Source organism: Colossoma macropomum, unplaced genomic scaffold, assembly GCF_904425465.1.
Source record: "Colossoma macropomum unplaced genomic scaffold, Colossoma_macropomum, whole genome shotgun sequence".
In the NCBI taxonomy this organism is placed as follows: Eukaryota; Metazoa; Chordata; class Actinopteri; order Characiformes; family Serrasalmidae; genus Colossoma; species Colossoma macropomum.
This window is the reverse complement of record NW_023494787.1, coordinates 47,448,340-47,465,864: the sequence shown is the minus strand read 5'-3', so window position 1 is coordinate 47,465,864 and position 17,525 is coordinate 47,448,340. Positions and strand designations below refer to the sequence as shown.

Genomic DNA, 17,525 nt, shown 5'->3' with positions numbered 1-17,525 from the left:
ATCTTACAAAATGTAAACACCGTACAGTTTGGATTTTTGATTATTAAATCAAATTTTTATTTTAAAAGGTCAAGGAAAATTCAGTTTTCCATTACATAGGTCCTTTAACTGGATTTGAACAGCAGAAGGCAATGAGTTTTTAATAGTACTTTTTAAATGAGGTACTGCTGTTATTTTTTTGTCTGTTCCATTTTATCAAACATAAGAAAAAGGAAATGCATACTGCACATCATAAAAAACATCCTGAAGTAACCTGGTTGGTACCCTCATTATATTATCATGTTTAATCATCATCACGAATCACCTTTTGATCTCCTAAAGCTATTCTGATACAATAATTGCTCTACAACAACCTCCAGATTAACTATTTAAATAAATACATTACTGAACAAGTATGTAATGATTGAGTTTCTGAAACACAAGACCTGAACTTACCAGTCTTCTCTGAAGTTCGTAGAAAGATCATATCAGCTGGAACTCTCTGATTCTGTACGACAAAACGACAAGACACACAGCACCTTAATACAGGCACTCCAGATATGAACTCATACTGCAGTGCAACAGATAATTAGTTAATCATTATTAAACTACAATATTAGCCTTTCAAATGTAAACCAAACAGTATTATAACAACTTGCTTTAACATGCAATTAACATGTCGTTCATTTTAATATTATCACTAAAGAAATCTTCAGCATCTTCTGACATGCATGCATATATGAACTTTCCAGGCTATATGTGCGGCATCACAGTAAAGTAACTTTAGTCTTACTATAGCATAGGTGGCTTCTGAATAATTGAGCAAGGTCATATGCCCCACAAGCAATTAAAGAGAACCAGCCACCATCGGCGAGAAACATGATGCACAACAAAAAGAATGACAGGATTTCATGCGACAGATCACATAGCTTGACATTTAGCCCTATGCTGATAGCATGAACAAAGGGCAAGGGAGAAACGGAGAAGGGTATAAAAACCTTTTCGACGATGATGAGGTCTCCAACTTGTATGTCTGAGCTCTTTACTTGGACTTTACCTGGGAAGGAGAGATATCAAAACAAATAAATAAACTAAAAAAAAAAATTACCTGCTGCCACTGAAGTCTAGAATTTGGTATATTGTGCTATACAGTAACATTTAAGGAAATATATATGCAATTCTGATGATCTTAAAATTACAAATCTATTGGAATGTACCGTTTGCCGTATGTTGCACTGAAGGTTATATAGGCTATGACCTGACCAATATATCAGTTAACTAATAAATTGGCTGATATTAAGGTTTTTTTTGATATAAATAATTTCTGATGTTAATTTCAGTTTTAAAAAATCTGAAAACTGACATCTGTCAGTCACAAACAACACTATTTAAAGGGGAATTCTATCAATTTTTCAAATTATCTGAATATTAAATAATTAAGACCATTAAATCATCATAAGTAAAAAAAAAATTACATTTAGACTTGGAAACAGGAACCAGACATCTGAAGCATTTGATATCTCTTAAAGCTCCCTCACAGAAAGTTACTATGAGATGATTACAAACATGACGCCTGATGTCTGAGACACTGTTTTAAGATAGTTTTGAGAAGGTTTTGGCCTAAAACAGATTTTTAAAGCACATTACAGGGCAGGGCACTGTAAGCTAAAATAATCCCCAAAGAATACAATAATTCAATAATACATATAAAATCAACATCACATCTAAAAACTCAAGACACGTGTAGGTTCACTGCTGGTTTTGGATAGTAAAAAAATGTCTATATTTGTGTTGTAGTCATGGTGACCCCTAGTTCCTATCACCACCACTGTAAAGACATCTGAATCTCTACACTGAACCATTTCACACCAAACCACTCTGGATGACTGTTTACATCTCAATCACTCCATCATGCTGACATTTTGAAAGTACTGAAAATAGTATTAAAAGTACTGTATCATTCTATAACTGCTACAAACTGCTATATGTAAAACAACCAAAGACTAAATAACAAATCAAAATAGATATTTTTATTTTTTTTAAGAATTCTTACATAACAACCAATACATGAATCAGAAATGTGCAAAAAAAGTTCTAGAAACCTAAAGCAATTTACGTTTCAAAAAGTATCATTTCCACCAGTCAGAGACCAATTTATGACAGCAGTTTGTGTCTATTCACGGTACATGACACCCTCTTCAATGACACATTTTTTGTTCATTTTGAGGACGTGCTGGAGTCAGATGACACGTCAAATGAAACTGGAGACAGTCTACATGGTTTGCTGTCTCTTTGCTCTGCGCCTGTCCAAGCAAACTCCTGTTCCACTGAGCTGTCTGTCTGTTTGTCTGAAGAGACCTTCTCTATAAACACGTCTCTCTATAATCATCCACTCACAAGCTACACCATACACCAGAGCTGAGACAGGGCAAGTCACTCTTAATTATAGGAAATCAATACATAGGGGTCTCAATGTACATCACCATACTGACACAGACAAAAGCCCACATTCAGAATCAAAACTGAATGGAAAAACCGTGCTATCTGGACATATTACTGCCGTGTGCAGTACTGTGCAAGTCAGAGACCACCCATCATTTACTTAATTTCCAGTCAAAACAGCCATTAAGTACAAGTTATTCATTTTTCAGATGTTTCTGAGGAGATTAAATACAAGATCATCCACTTGCATAAGGAGGCAGAAAGTCAGAAGAAAATAAGTGAAAAACCAGGAGTTTCCAAAACTGGAGTTAAAAAATTGATTAAAAGCTATATAAAAATGGGGCTCCTAACAACCACCTGAAAACCTGGAAGACCACCAAAACTGCCCCCATCAGATAAACAGCACTTAAAGCTTTCATCTTTGAGAGAGAGGAGAAAATCAAGCTGCTTCAGATCTGAAACATCCACAGGTGTTTCTGTCCATCCTTCCACTGTGAGAAGACGACTCAGCGTTATGGGTCCGAAAGGATGTGTAGCTGTCAAGAAGAACCTCACTGAGAAAAGGGGACGGACACATCAAACAAAGAAGCTGAACAACGGACTGACCACCCCAGAGTCCAGACCTCACATCACTGAATGTGTTTGGGATTATTTGGATCGTGAGAAGCAGAAAATACAATCAACTTCTAAGACTGAGCTTTGGAGGTGTGGAAAAATATCCCTGTAGATTTCTTTGAAAAACAGAAAGTGAGTCTCGTGAAAAGACTGGAAGCTGTAACAAAGGTAAAGAGTGGACACATTAAATACTGACAAAATGACATTATATTTAGTTGTTCCACATTCGTGTAACTTTCTGTTAAATGTATTTATTTTCTGTCTTCTCTGAAAAAATGAATGACGTCCTTAACAGCCATCTTGGCTGGAAATTAAACGATGGAGTGGTCTCTGACTTTTGCACAGTACTGTATATCACAAAACGAACTTTTAGCTCATTTAAAATGATAACATGTTTGGCACAACATCATAATCTAGAACCAGGAGAACAATCTTGGGCTCTCATTGGCCAGAACCAGGTCTGCTATCTTGAGTTTTTGTTAGCTAACAAGAAGACAGTGATCTTGAGGCGTCACCTCGGACTGTGAGCTTGCTGTACAGCTGAGAGTTCATCTCTTTGTCCCTCCTGTAGCGGCGAACCTCGTCCACAGCCTCTCTCACCATGGTGACAGCCAACACAAAGCCCTGAGTGAAAGGAAGAACAAGAATGAGTGAAAGAATTAGACTCATGAAGAGCTGCGACACTGGTTTTCATAACAGCTCACAGTTACATAATCCATATCCCACTCAAAATTATGGATTAGATCGTGAGGGATTACAATCTGTCTCAGGTTAACTGAACTCACCAGTGGGGCCCAGTAGGTATACAGATAGCCAATTTTCAGCGATGGTACAAACTGCGAACAAGCCACCACCAAAAAATACAGGTTGAGGAAAAACTTAAATTGCTGGTACAGAACCTGAAATACAAAAAAGAAGACAGGAACAAAAGGTTATATTTCATTTGCAATGTAAAAGACAGAAAGGCTGGGCATCCCTGGTCAAATGATAAGTTTTGTTCATTTTCTAACAAACAAACAAGCAAACAAACAAATATGGCTTACAATACTGTGCTAAAGTCAGACATCACCCCTCATTTATTTAATTTATTTAACAGAAAATTAACAGAAGCCTCAATAACTAAACATGATATAAATTTGTTCAGTATTTAGTGTGACCACTCTTTACCTTTATTTCAGCTTCGATTCTTTTCAAGAGACTTGCTTTCAGTTTTTTGGAAACTTCCACACTTCCAAAGTTCAGTTTTAGAAGTTGGTCTTATTTTCTCCTTCTTACAGCCCAAGTAATCTTAAACACATTCAATAATGCTGAAAAGTTTTGGAAACTCTTGCTTTGTCACTTCTTTTCCTTTTACTTTTCCGTTCCTTATGCAAGTGGTTTATCTTATATCTAATCTCCTCAGAAGTATATACTAAAATTTCGGTAACACTTTATTTGGATGGTCCACTGTAGATGCTCAGTCTGTCTTTAAGTAACGTTCAACTAAATATCCATTAAATGCAACTGAACTTCAGCTCAGAAATTCAATGTGAAAGAGTCAAGTCAAGTCAAGAGGCTTTTATTGTCATTCCATCTATGTAAGTACACAATGGAGTGAAATTACATTCCTCCAGGAACAACATGGTGCAACATGGAACAAAACAGACAGTACAAAGTGAAAACGTGCAGATGTAAATGTGCAAAAAAAGTGTGTGCAAAAGAGATTATTAAATCTATCTCAAACCCTAACCTTAAGCTTAACCTCAAAGCAAAACCTACACTGACTCCTAACCCTAACCTTAACCATAATGTTGTTGATAATCAACCAGAAGGTTTGTTATTGATTTAAGTGTCTGTAGCGCATCTATAGGGGACCATCCAAATGAGGTGTGAACAAAATTTCTATTTACATTTTACAAATTCTATTTATTTGCTGAATTTAACATATTGGACAAAAACAAGACATAAAATGTGTGCACAAACTTCTGCAAATTCTTCCAATATGTTAAATTATGAAATATTAACTGTGCATTAGAATTTGCAGACGTATGTAAAACTTATTTTCACTTCAGAAAATCAGTAAAACATTTGACCAGAGGAGCCCAAACTTTTGCATAAGACTGTATACTTATAACTGCTATGCAATTACATGCCATGCTATGCTAGTTTAGGAGTACCGTTAAAGCACTCCATTCTCTGCTCTCCAATCACTCACTGATCAGATATCTTGTGTTCTCCCTGTTCGCGGACCGATCAGATATAGTTGGCTACCTAGCCGTACTTCAGACGAATCGCTGGTTACCTCATACAAAATTCATAGGACAAGCTGAAAATAAAGTTGCCAGGCGCACATACTGTATGCAAGGCGCACGGCCCTGAATAAGACATCAGCCAGCAGTCATAACACAGCGGATCGGTTACACATCGAATGGAAAAAGATACGTTAGAATGCTGCTACCTCTTCAGTTCACAGATAGTTGCACATTAACCTGATTACAGAGGGAAATCTGTTCTGAGGACAATGGGTAGAGATTTCACTTTAAACAGTCTTAACAGTGAGGTCAGACACAAGCAAGGGCCAGGCATGAGTTACTGCTGGCGTAACTGCTGTTAAACAGAAAACAACTCCGCTGAGTTTTACTGATAAATACGCCAACGTGTCGCTTCTTCTATGTGAACTTACCCCTGGTACGAAGGTGAGGATGTTGTATTTCTGGTTTTTGATGGCGTTTTTGGGGTATTTCTCCTCACATTTCTCTGGGTGGCCAAGCCATACCGTCCGAGCCTTCAGCTCCTTCCTCCTCCGGCATGTGTGCGCCAGGCATTCACAGCAACTGTGATCAAGAAGAGAAAAAGAAAGAAGGTATCTCATTAGAAAAGCACAAAAATTTACTGCATGCTCTGGAAATCAATTTTGGTTGAGGAAATATGCAAAACATCCGGTGAAAAGATGTGCTCACTATTTATTGAGTAAACTAAGGTCCAATCCCATTTCGCCCCTCGCCCCTACCACTTAAACCTATCCCTCCGTTTTGCACGTTCACATCTAGGGGTAGGGTGTCTCGATTTTTGTTGAGATAGAGGGGTAGGGTGAAGTGTTAGGGCTACATGTCCCTCAAAACTGAGGTCTTTCAGAGGCACACTCCAAACAGAGCGTTATGGAAAGAAAAAAAAAAAGAAAAACAGGCAAGATGGCAGCGCGAACGACCAAACAAACACACAAATGTGAGAATTTTCTCAGTTATAAATTACAATAGCCATTCTATTATCTTGGTTTAATGTTGCTTCAATGTATTATCGTCCTTTTTAAATAAAAAAGTATAAAAAAACTGTGATAACACTTTACTGTAGGGTGCTGTTCATAAGGCTACATGACACCTACATAAGCTTGTCATTACAACTGACATAACCCTACATAACTGTCTATAAATGCTTATTAAAACAGGCGTCTTCTGTCTACTTTAGCTGACTTTGATCAAAACCGGCAAATGTAACCTTTATAGCAAATGACGATTATTGGAACAAATATTTTTAAATAGTTATGTAGGGTTATGTCAGTTGTCATGACAACCTTATGTAAGTGTCATGTTGCCTTATGAACAGCACCCTACAGTAAAGTGTTACTAAAATTACTAGTAGTATGCTGATGTCTCGGTAGCTAGCTAGCTAAATTTCCCGTTCCACCTTAAATGGTGCAGCAGTTCTGATGCCTGAGACGGTAGAAAGTAACCTCTGCACCATTTAAGGTGGCGCAGGAGAATCTGAACGAGAAGGTAATAAATAGCTGACTTCAGCTTCATATAACCAAAAAATTATGGGTGGGCGATGATAAATAATCACCCCCACCCTTTGATTCCCTAAATGTATCTAAAGCCCAGCAGTGACGAGCTGAACTTTACCCTCCTCTGCTGTCACTGCAGACTGGCAGGGTCGCCTACAGAGCAGCGCTAGTAGCTGTTAATGAAGTAATGTTCTTTTTTATTTGAGGGTCCAATTTTGTAGAGAAAGATTTCAACCACCACCCCCTGTAACTCAGTAACAAGGGGCAGGGTGACACTTGAAAACAAGGGGTAGGGGTAAAAAAAGGAAATAGGATTGGGCCTAAAGGTAATTTTGATGATTAAAGCTCCCTCACAGAAAGTTACTACATCAAAATGTTATGAAAAGGTTTTGACCTAAAATGGGGGAGGGCACATGCACAGCATTATAAGACAAAAAAGTCCCAGAAAAAAAACATTTTTTTTCAGATTTACCACTATTACTGCCATCATCGACATTATATATAAAAACTAAGAAAGCAAAAGTAGATTAACTGGTCATTTTGCATGGTAAACATAAAGGCTATATTTGTATGGCTGACATTGCGACTCGTGGTTCCTATCAACAACACCGTAAAGAAAAGAAAGTCTCTTTACAGTGGGCCATTTCAATCAATTTGAAATGGTGAATCATGAGCAAGTTTAGAGAAATCGATGGAATTTCCCTCTAAAAGCGTGAGGGGGGAAAGGCTTAACACTGAAACATGTAATACAGAGCATGGGAGAAGTCAAGGGAAAGGTCACAGCTTACCACCTTATATGCGAGTTCCTTTAACGCTAACGACAGTGAACAAAACTAATCAAGAAGCCCCTCTTATGGTCCCCACCAGCCGTTTAGCAATGCCAAGCACAACGGCGCATGCTGAACTTTCACTTCTCACTTTGAAGGTCACACAGCGAGCTACGCGCTCCATTTGTTGACTTTTATATCTGTTTTACATTCTACCTGAAGTGTTCTACGCGCTCTCATGCTGCTGGAGAGGAGAGCTGGGCCTCTGGATAGTGTACACAGTCATGCTGATTGGTTTGGCTGGCATTAAAATAAATTACATACACTTTGAAAAAATACAATAATATTTGTGTTGGCCTATCTGCCCTCTGTCTGTAAGTGCCAGCGCTCTGATTCATAAGAGAGATTATTTGCTCAAATGAACGTTGTTTAAATAAGTGGCCCGTTTGAATAAGCAGAATCATTCTGCATGAATTATTTGTTCCTTTCATAATCCTTTGCCTAAGCACACAGAAAATTACTGGAAAGCATCAAACTGGTCAGCTGTGCGAAATCCGATTTGTTCATTAAGGAAAAAATCAATACGCAGCTTACAACCGAGATGCATCGCTGATAAACAAATGAGAATGTACAGGGTCAATCACGAGTGATAATCCACATCTCTTTCAATTCCGCAACATTCAGTAATACTCAAAAATGAGCCAGAATCAATATTTCAATAACGTAAACTGGACCAGATAAGCAGTCGCCGCGCTGAAATTCAGTCACGGCACATGACCCGAGTCTCTTTTGGCCGACGATGCGCAACTAGGAACTCAACCAAAAACATGACCTTAGCTTTTGTGTATGTATTTCATGCACAGTTACCAGAGCGTTAGAGAGCTTCACAGCAGGCCTGGCGCAGGCTTTATCTCCCTCATTCTCATATTCACGCACACAGGTGAACATACAGGTCTGCGGCACATGCACCAGCAGTGCGGGGTGGGGAATTTACTCTTTTGGGTAAAACACTAGAAAGAAAGCGTGAGCTTTCAGCCACGAAGAGGTAATAAAGCACCACAAAGGGTCCAGAATTTAGCCAAGGACATTATCATCAATCACAAACCAAAACGTAAGTCTTTAGAACCTTTTTCTGAACTTTTCTTCCAATTAAAACCCTTTCCCATGCAAAAGCTTTTCTTCTGGTTCATTTCTTTCTCATTAAAAATTTGTCTTTTAAAAAAATATTTTTTTTATTTCTGCATAATTCAATGGTCATTTAGAGGGGTTTGCTAAGTAATAGATCATTGCAGAAAAACGTATAGATGTTTGAAGCAGTTATACAATTATGCAATACTTTTAACCTCTTCAACTCCTTGGGACCACCGGTGGTTCCAAAACACACTACATCATATTTTTCATAACTTTCATATTTCATAAGCTACATTCTAAAGGTGGGGGTCGTATGAGAGCTGTAACTGTCTTCTTTCCAGTCAAATAGATGGGTGATGTAATTTTAAACCCTTATAATAAAAGAAGCTGAACTCACAACTTTTTTTTCTACTGAAAGTCGACCCATTTTTCCACAAATCTGGGCTATAAACTATAAACAGATTGTGTCTCTTAAGTTATATACTCCGTAAAAATTATTTTTATAAAATAACACAAAGAGTGTCTAAGATTTTTGGCTTTCAGCAGTAAATTGTAAGCATATAGCAATATGTGTGATCATAAAACACATGTTCTGTTAATTTGAGGGGAGCTTTTACAAAAAAAAAAATAAATAAATAAATAAAGTACATTTATTTCATGCAGTTACTGAATAATCTGCCTTTCGATTTGGTCATGTAAATTCAGACGGAAAAACCAAAATATACCCTGGAAAATAAGAGGTTTTAATAACCTCCAAGCTAATGTTGGGGCTGTTTTAAAACCTCCACAGGCGTGTACTAGAGCCAATAAAACTGTGACAAAACTGTCACCAATATCTATTTTAAGGGACTAAAAAAAAAAAACTGGATAATCGATAATATCAACCAATATGGTCAAGTAGCAAACCCTCACAGTTTTAGTGTAAAGGGAGTTCTACAGTTTTTTCTACATTTCTGCATAAATTAAATCCCTGAGATGTAAACAAAGTAAATCAGAGTGGTTTGATGTGAAACAGTTTATTATAGAATAGAAATGTACTGACTTTTTAACGTGGTGGTGATGGGAACCAGGTGTTACCATGACTTCAACACAAATATAGCCATTTTATTTACTATCTAAAACCACCAGTGAACCTACATGAGTCTTGAGTTTTAACACGTAACACTGATGATGGTAAAACTGATGGTAAAACTGTAGTAAATCTGAAAAAGAATGTTTTCTTCAGGGACTATTTTGCCTTATAGCACCTTGCATGTCATCATGAATGGACAGTCCAAAACCGTATCTCAAAACTATCATTAAACAATGTCTCAGGCCTCAGGCAGCACATTCATAACCATGTACAAACTTTCTGTGAAGGAGCTTTTAGATGCAGTTAACTCTTCAGAATTCTGTTTCCTCTGACCTCTATGAATGACTTTGTTAAGATCTTGACCATTTAAAATATGAAGAAACTTCAGACTTTTATAAATTGTCACTGCCCAAAAAAAAGGTGTGACAATTTCAACAGAAATGCTCCAAAACTGCTTGGAATAAAACCTCTTTACATTAACTTCCATTAAAAGATGAGACTATTTTTGCCTTTTCCCCCATTTTGTATGCAGGAGCACTGTGAGTGCCGATCTGCAATCCTAAACCGCAGTCTGGGATTTACTTCATTTACTGTCCACTCACAGCAGTGAGCTGCCGTGTCAATGAGGGCACACAGGGAAACAACAGAAACTTGTGGTAAATTACAGTTTAGTCACGTTTTTTTCCGCACAGAATTGTTTTTTACAGATTTTACGCACTGAAATCTTCACATCAAATCAAATGTTATTTTTTATTTAGCACTGAGAACACAAGAAGACGACACAGATTAAGAATAAATGGATTATTTGAGTACCAAAGGTGACAAAGTTAGCACTTTGCTTTTAGCCAGTGTGACTCAAATGACTAAGACACGCATCACGAGAAGTTGAACCAACATGCACAAGCTGAGGCTCTGCAGCGGTGCTGTGTGTGTGTGTAGTTCAGCTCGAGGCTTTGCATCAGCTCTGAGCTATCAGCATTAAAATGAATGAACAAAGACAATGTGTTATGTGTTACTTTAATGCTCTTTTAACCCTTGTGTGGTGTTGGGGTCTGTGGGACCCATTTACAATGCTTACCAAAAGGAGAAATTATGTGATTTATTATTATTTCAACCCCAGATTCTTTGTCGTTTTCTGTGAAGAACATATAAAGTAGCCCATTTTCAGTGTCTTCACTCTGTTCACCCCCCACACATTTATATTACACGTGGTGTTGGGTGAACCCACAGGGAATAAAAGTGTGGAGGTGCTGTGTCCTTCACTCTGTTCTCCTCCTACATGGCCTGCTGTTAGTGTGTGTGTGTCTGTGTGTTTGTATATGTGTGTGTGTGTGTGTGTGTGTGTGAGGGTGGACAACATGGACAGGCTGCTGACTGGCTACAGCTGCTAAAGGAGAACCCTACGCTGGACACTTGTGATATTTTAAACATCTGGTATATTTATATAAATTTTTCTGGCTGTACTGATAAAAAAAAAAAAACAATAATGTGGTGGGTCCACCAGACCACTGAGTAACAAACACTTCAAGACCACACAAGGGTTAAGCAACTGCTAACATCCTGTATGTCAGTGAAAAACTATGAGCTACCTTCCACACAGGACCTTCCAGCCTCCACAGAGGAACCAGCCAAGGCCTCTGCGCCGCTGGTGGATTCTGGCTCTGGGCAGCGTGTGATAATCGCTCTCATCATTCTCAAACGCCTCCTCTGACATCATCAAGGGCATCTCGTCAAGATTTGAGGCTTCGTCTTCAATCTGGTACCTGAGAAGAACAGAAGGTCATGTGAGTGAGGAGTGTGAGAACCAAATCAACGAGGGACAAAGAAAAAACACAATCTCAACAAACCTAAACCAAAAAAAAAGCAGTCAAATTACAGAGAATCATTAGCTGGACTGAACTCTACAAGAACATCTGGATCTGGTACAGTTTCACGCTGTGAAGTGAAATAAAGAAAAACACGATGCACAGTAGAAACATCCTGCTTAATTACAAAGTCAGTGATTTGTTTGAAGAAAGGGATTTAAGAAAGAGATATTTGAAACATGTTCCTTCTCTAACCCCACACATCAGAGGGTGGATTCCAGTTTAGAGCTGCATCATGTCTTGGCTGTGTCATCTTTTGGTTATCAAGGCTGGCTTTTAGCTCAATATGACGCATTTCATACTACAGTCTGGTTTGTTGTTTGCAGGCTAGGGTTGGCACCTGCTATTACTGCAACTAATATTTTTATTTTTCAAAATATTCAAGAAGAAGAAAAGCTCAAAATATGCGTTTCGTTGTTTTATGTGACGAATGTGTATGTCTGTCTGTCTGCCTGTCTGTCTGCCCTGCGATGGACTGGCGACCTGTCCAGGGTGTACCCAGCCTTCCACCCAAAGACAGCTGGGATAGGCTCCAGCTCCCCCCGCGACCCAGAAGGATATGCGGTTTAGATGATGTGTGTGTGTGTGTTTTATGTGACTGTATTTGTTCCAAAGATTAAAGATATGATTTATCATTATTATTATTATTAATATTATTACTAATGGAACTTTAATTACTTGAAATTAATTGAAAAGCATGACTGATAAACAATTACTGTCATAGCAAGCATCATAAACTACTATTCCAAGGGATCCTCCCCAATCTGGCAACCAGATTTGAACGTGTCAGTGAAGAGTGGCACAGAGGAAATAGCGTCTTTATAAACAAGCTGTCTTAGAAACTGAAAACAGCTTTTGGGCAGCTCCTGTCAGGTGAGTGTGTTCTAGATCCCATGTGTCAAACACAAGCCCCGCAGGCCAAGTCAGGCCCGTGGCACAGTCCTACTCGGCCTTTGTTATTATTTTAATCTTCTGTTAATATTAGCCCATTTCACCACGGGCTGCACTACAGTTCCCAGCATGCACTGCAACGTAATGTGTGCTCCCACCCCCTCCCCAACAACTATCTATGGGACAGCACCACAAATAAAAACTATAAAAAAGATGCCAGGTGTCCAGTTCAAGCGAATGGGCAGTGTTAAAAAAACTACTGTACACTGGGGACATTTAAAGAGGTTTAACAGTGATCTGCAGCTAATGTAGTCCACTCTTCTATATAAAACAATTTGTTTTTATTTAAAACAATTTCAAGTGTTCAGTGCCTATTTTTTGCCGCTGTAGTTCTGGCATGTTTTGAATAAAAAACAAAAATAAATATAAAAGTAAAAAAATAAAAGTAAAAATAAAACAAACAAAGCTTTGTTGAGATTTTTTTAATATGGCCCTTTTAGAGGTCGAGTTTGACACCCCTGTTCTAGATCATATACAAGTTTTTTTTAGGTGCTCACAAACTGCTTCATACCCAAGTTCATGCTTAACTCAGCTGTGTTGTTAATTTAATTCCTGGTGCAGTTTCTTTCTGCTCTGGACAGACTGCCTGGAAATAAATGTTGTAGAGAGCAGTTAACTAGCACTCCAGAGCAGCAAGAAAAGCATTTGGACTAAACTGGACAATAAAAACTGACATTATCATCTCAAATTAGAGCTCTAATACAGACAGACTTCACCCTACCATTGGGCCCAATCTGGCAACCAGGCTTGAACATGTCAGTGATGAGCAGCATAGGAGAGCAGAGTAAACAGCGTCTTTAAAACCACGTTCTCTTAAAAATTGAAAACAGCTTTTTGGTCAGGTGAGGGAGGAGTGACCATGTTTTAGATCCTATATGACGTAGTTTTTAGCCGCTCATACCCAAGTTTGCACTAAACTCAGCTGTGCTGTTAATTTTATTCTTTTACAACATTTCTTTCAGCTCTGGACAGAAAGCGTGAAAGTAAATGCAGTGGAGAGCAGCTAGGTATCAGTCCAGAGTAGAAAGACAAGCATTTGGACTGAACCGGGCCATTAAAACTGACATTATCACCTCAAATTAGTGCTCTAATCCAGACAGGCTTCACCCTACCACTGAGGCGGTGAAGGTGGTCATTACTGGCATATTTTTGCTGATATTTTCACTGTCGATATTGGCTAATGTCATCGGCCAACTGACACGGTGCCTATTTACTAAATCGGTGACTTCTGAAGGCAATTGGTCACACTGGATTTTATTTAGGGGTATCAGAGTACAGGGGGCTGAATACAAATGCACGCTACACTTTTCATGGAAAACCATGCATAATTTTCTTTTTACTTCACAATTACTTGCTACTTTGTGTTGGTCTACCACATAAAATCCCAATAAAAATACATTTAAGTTTGTGGGTGTAGCATGAAAAAATGTGGAAAAGTTTAAGGGGTATGAATACTTTTTCAAGGCACTGTATATCGGTGGAGCCCTAAAAGGAAGCTCTCTCTTTATGCTCGCTTTATGATCTTTTCAGGCTACATAGGCATAAATATCAAAGTACTCCATTACAACAACTTCTGAAGAGCCACTCTTTCTAATGTTCATCTGTGTGAAGAACATTCTGCAGACAAAACTGCTCATTCCAGTTCATCTTGTGGATTGTGGAACACAGAACCTTTAGCATTAAGGGTTCTACACAAGGCAGTCCTGGAGGGAAACAAAAAAAGAAAGAAAAGAAAGAAAAGCTCAAGCGTTAATTTGAGAGCACTTTGCACACTCTCACACACATCTCCAGTGCTGTGTGGCAGAAAGCTATTGTGACACACTGAGACAGGCCGAGTCTCCTGAGGATATCAGATTCCAGCCACACATCAGCCCACCGATTAGAGCATCGCCTCCACTTAAGCTCTATAGGCCTGTCCTCTCTCAGAGTAGATCAAAGCTATGAATTTAATTCAAGCAATTAGATAAGCGTGACGGACGGGTTTTCTTGGGTACTACAATGCACCAGTGTAAAATTTAAAGCAAGGATTTGACAGGCCAAATTAATTTGACTGGTTAAAAAATAAGATAAAATGGCACATCTACTCGTCTATTATGTGTCAACTAACGTCAGTTCCCAATTGTAGTCTGTAGGTCCTAATTTTGAATGAACTTCATGCAGGTCTCTGACCTACTTTGTTTGTCATTTAGTGTTTTAAAATATGTGAAAATCCTTTGAAAAGCCCCAAAACGCTCCAAAACTCCTTGAAAAGCACCACTGTGACAGGATAGGAAAATAAACTGCCACTTTGACTCAGAAACACATGACTAGATTCCAGGGTCTGCCCAACAAGTAACATTTACATGAGAATTTGTTTCATAATTTATCCAACAAACATCAATAAATAGTTTTAAATAAATAATAACATAACCATATTCAAAAGTTTGCACCCCCCATGGTCAAATTACATATTTGTATTGATTTTCTAAGCGAAAGTAAGTGAACACATCCTCTGCAGAGAACACACTTCGGCACATTTTATTACACAATTACTATTTATCTGCTGATCTGCATATCTTTATGCATATTCCCTGTTAATGTTATGTTAATTTATTTTCCCTTCAGAAAGTCAACAAAATATGTGATTTGACAGGGGTGCCAAAACTTTTGCACACGTTTGTATATGGACCATGCTTCCGAATTGGTTGAAAAAAAAAAAAGTATTCAGACCTTAGATATTTACAAGGATTACGTTATGATGTATTTAAAGCCAAAGTAATAATTGAGATAGTAATGAAGTAAATATATACACATATCATAAATTATAGTGTACGCTCTACTGGAAGGTGCTCCAAACTCTAACTCCTAAACATAATACGTATGAAAATAATACTTTACATAATACATTTATGTACATACATAATAATATTTTTTTATTTTTGTTTAGATTTAGATTTATCACGAGCTTAAGATAACAAAACTGAGATAGTAGTAAAATAAACATATTTCTATTAATATATGTTATATATGACTATGTATTACAAACATTATGTATACATACATATATACATATTTACAGGATGCTTTGTGTTGGTAGGTGTCTGTTCCAAATCTTAACCCCTGATTTTACCCTTGTAAAAATAACACATTTTTTGTTTTGTTTTGTTTTTCAATTATATTTTGTTACATTTATTTCCTTTAAAGTGAACTTTAAAGACTTAGATCTATCATGGGTTTAACTTTTAAATTAAAAACTTTAATTAGCAAAATGCTCTCCCACATTTTCATGTCACTACTGAAACACAGAGTTTTAGTCTGTGGGTGGAGCCTTATTTTAGCCACACCCCTGCATTTTAGAGCAGAAAGTGAGGCTGTATCCCTGTCCCTCATGACCACATGGTGAGCAGGTAGATCCCACTGTTTTGAAGCAAATGTGTCTCAAAGTCTGAAAATCAGTGTGGAACATTATGAATTGTCACTATTGAAACACAGTATTTTTTGTATTTAAATAAAAATATGACCATTTTATGTGTGCACAGGTGTTCAAAGCTGTGTTTGCTAGCCATGTACTTGCTAGCGTTTCTGAGTTCTACTCAAAATGAGCTAAAATTTGCAGTACTGAAACAATCACTACTGAAACATTTGGTTTTGGTAGTTTCATAATTTTTTTAGTAGTGACAAAATGGAATTCTTATTCATTAGTTTTAATAAAAGAAACATAATAAAGTATAGGGTCCAAGTTAAAAGTAAAAATAGGTAAAATACACACACACACACACACACACACACACACACACACACACACACATAGTGACAAACAGGCACCTACCACATGTGTGCTGTAATTTCACTGCAAATGAAACAAAATGAAACACTCTATTAATGTCCAACAGCTAAAGGAGATGATGTATATCTGCTTTAACTGCTACACTAGTTGTTATAAGCCTATCTGTTTCTATAATGAACTGCAAACAATCACAATTTACAGCAGTCTCTTTCTAAAAGCATGTTTCTTCACACTACGCCTTTCAGGTCAAAGCAGGAAAATCCTGGCTGCTATCGAAGCGCAAAATCAGGTACAGCTAAGGGTGGGCAATATGACATTTACCATAACATCACAATACTTAAAGGCACGGTACACAGTTCACAGACGCACAGTGAATCACTGAGTACAATGATTATTTTAAATTTTCATAGCATTATTTATTTTTTCATAGCATTAATTTGAAGATGATGCCATAATGGGCTGACATCCAATCAGCTACTTGATATGAAGTTTGTGTATGTTGTTGCTGTTTACAGGCTCTCTAGACCCATATCTGTCTTTTTATGACCCATGCAGTTCAGTTAAGCAACAGAACACGAGAGGGAGTGTGTTATCGTGAAGTAACTTCACGGCTATTATTTGGTCGAGTGCCATACATCATCACAACCTTGAGTGTTCTATTGCTTTTATACAACAGTTAAATAAATAAAGTAATAAATTAATAAACTGGGCCGTGAACGCAGCGTTTAGTATGTTGTAATGTTCGCAGTTTCTTCCGCCAAATTATAGTTCCTTAACGAGCAGCTTGGTGCTACGTCAGAGTAACGAGCTCCGCCCACTCGCTGCACAGCTGGCAGTTCGTTCTCCAGCTCCTTACACTAAATTCCCAAACTGTCATCACCACTGAGCAGCTTTTCAGTCGGCAGCTGTGACAGAAGAGCAGCTAAACAACCTGGAATTAGCCAGAAATGAACCGAATACCATTCGCCAAACGTGTAGTCTGATCTTCAGAGTCTGACCAAATCAGACTGAGCCATAAAACTGCCACAATATCAAGTTTAGCTCAGTTTTGTCAATTTTTGCCAGATCAATATTAATGTTGGGCGGCACGGTGGCGCAGTGGGTAGCGCTGTCGCCTCACAGCAAGAAGGGCCTGGGTTCGATTCCCGGCCGGGTGACCAGGGTCATTTCTGTGTGG

At 38.0% G+C, this 17,525-nt stretch overlaps 1 protein-coding gene across 3 annotated transcripts in view; it reads right to left on the bottom strand.

The window, feature by feature from the left end:
• Nucleotides 1-17,525, bottom strand: part of atp9b (ATPase phospholipid transporting 9B) — an 89,814-nt gene that overhangs the window by 66,801 nt on the left and 5,488 nt on the right. For 2 of the 3 annotated variants that reach the window (XM_036567610.1, XM_036567608.1), the window contains 6 exons: nucleotides 11,356-11,529; nucleotides 5,699-5,849; nucleotides 3,822-3,935; nucleotides 3,552-3,660; nucleotides 978-1,036; nucleotides 436-487 (listed from right to left, as the gene is read on the bottom strand). In XM_036567610.1, coding sequence (XP_036423503.1) covers nucleotides 436-487; nucleotides 978-1,036; nucleotides 3,552-3,660; nucleotides 3,822-3,935; nucleotides 5,699-5,849; nucleotides 11,356-11,492 — 622 coding nt within the window. In that variant the 5' untranslated portion in view covers nucleotides 11,493-11,529. Of the gene's footprint in view, nucleotides 1-435; nucleotides 488-977; nucleotides 1,037-3,551; nucleotides 3,661-3,821; nucleotides 3,936-5,698; nucleotides 5,850-11,355; nucleotides 11,530-16,390; nucleotides 16,412-17,525 lie in introns of all 3 variants that reach the window. The other variant, XM_036567609.1, reaches the window with a different exon arrangement.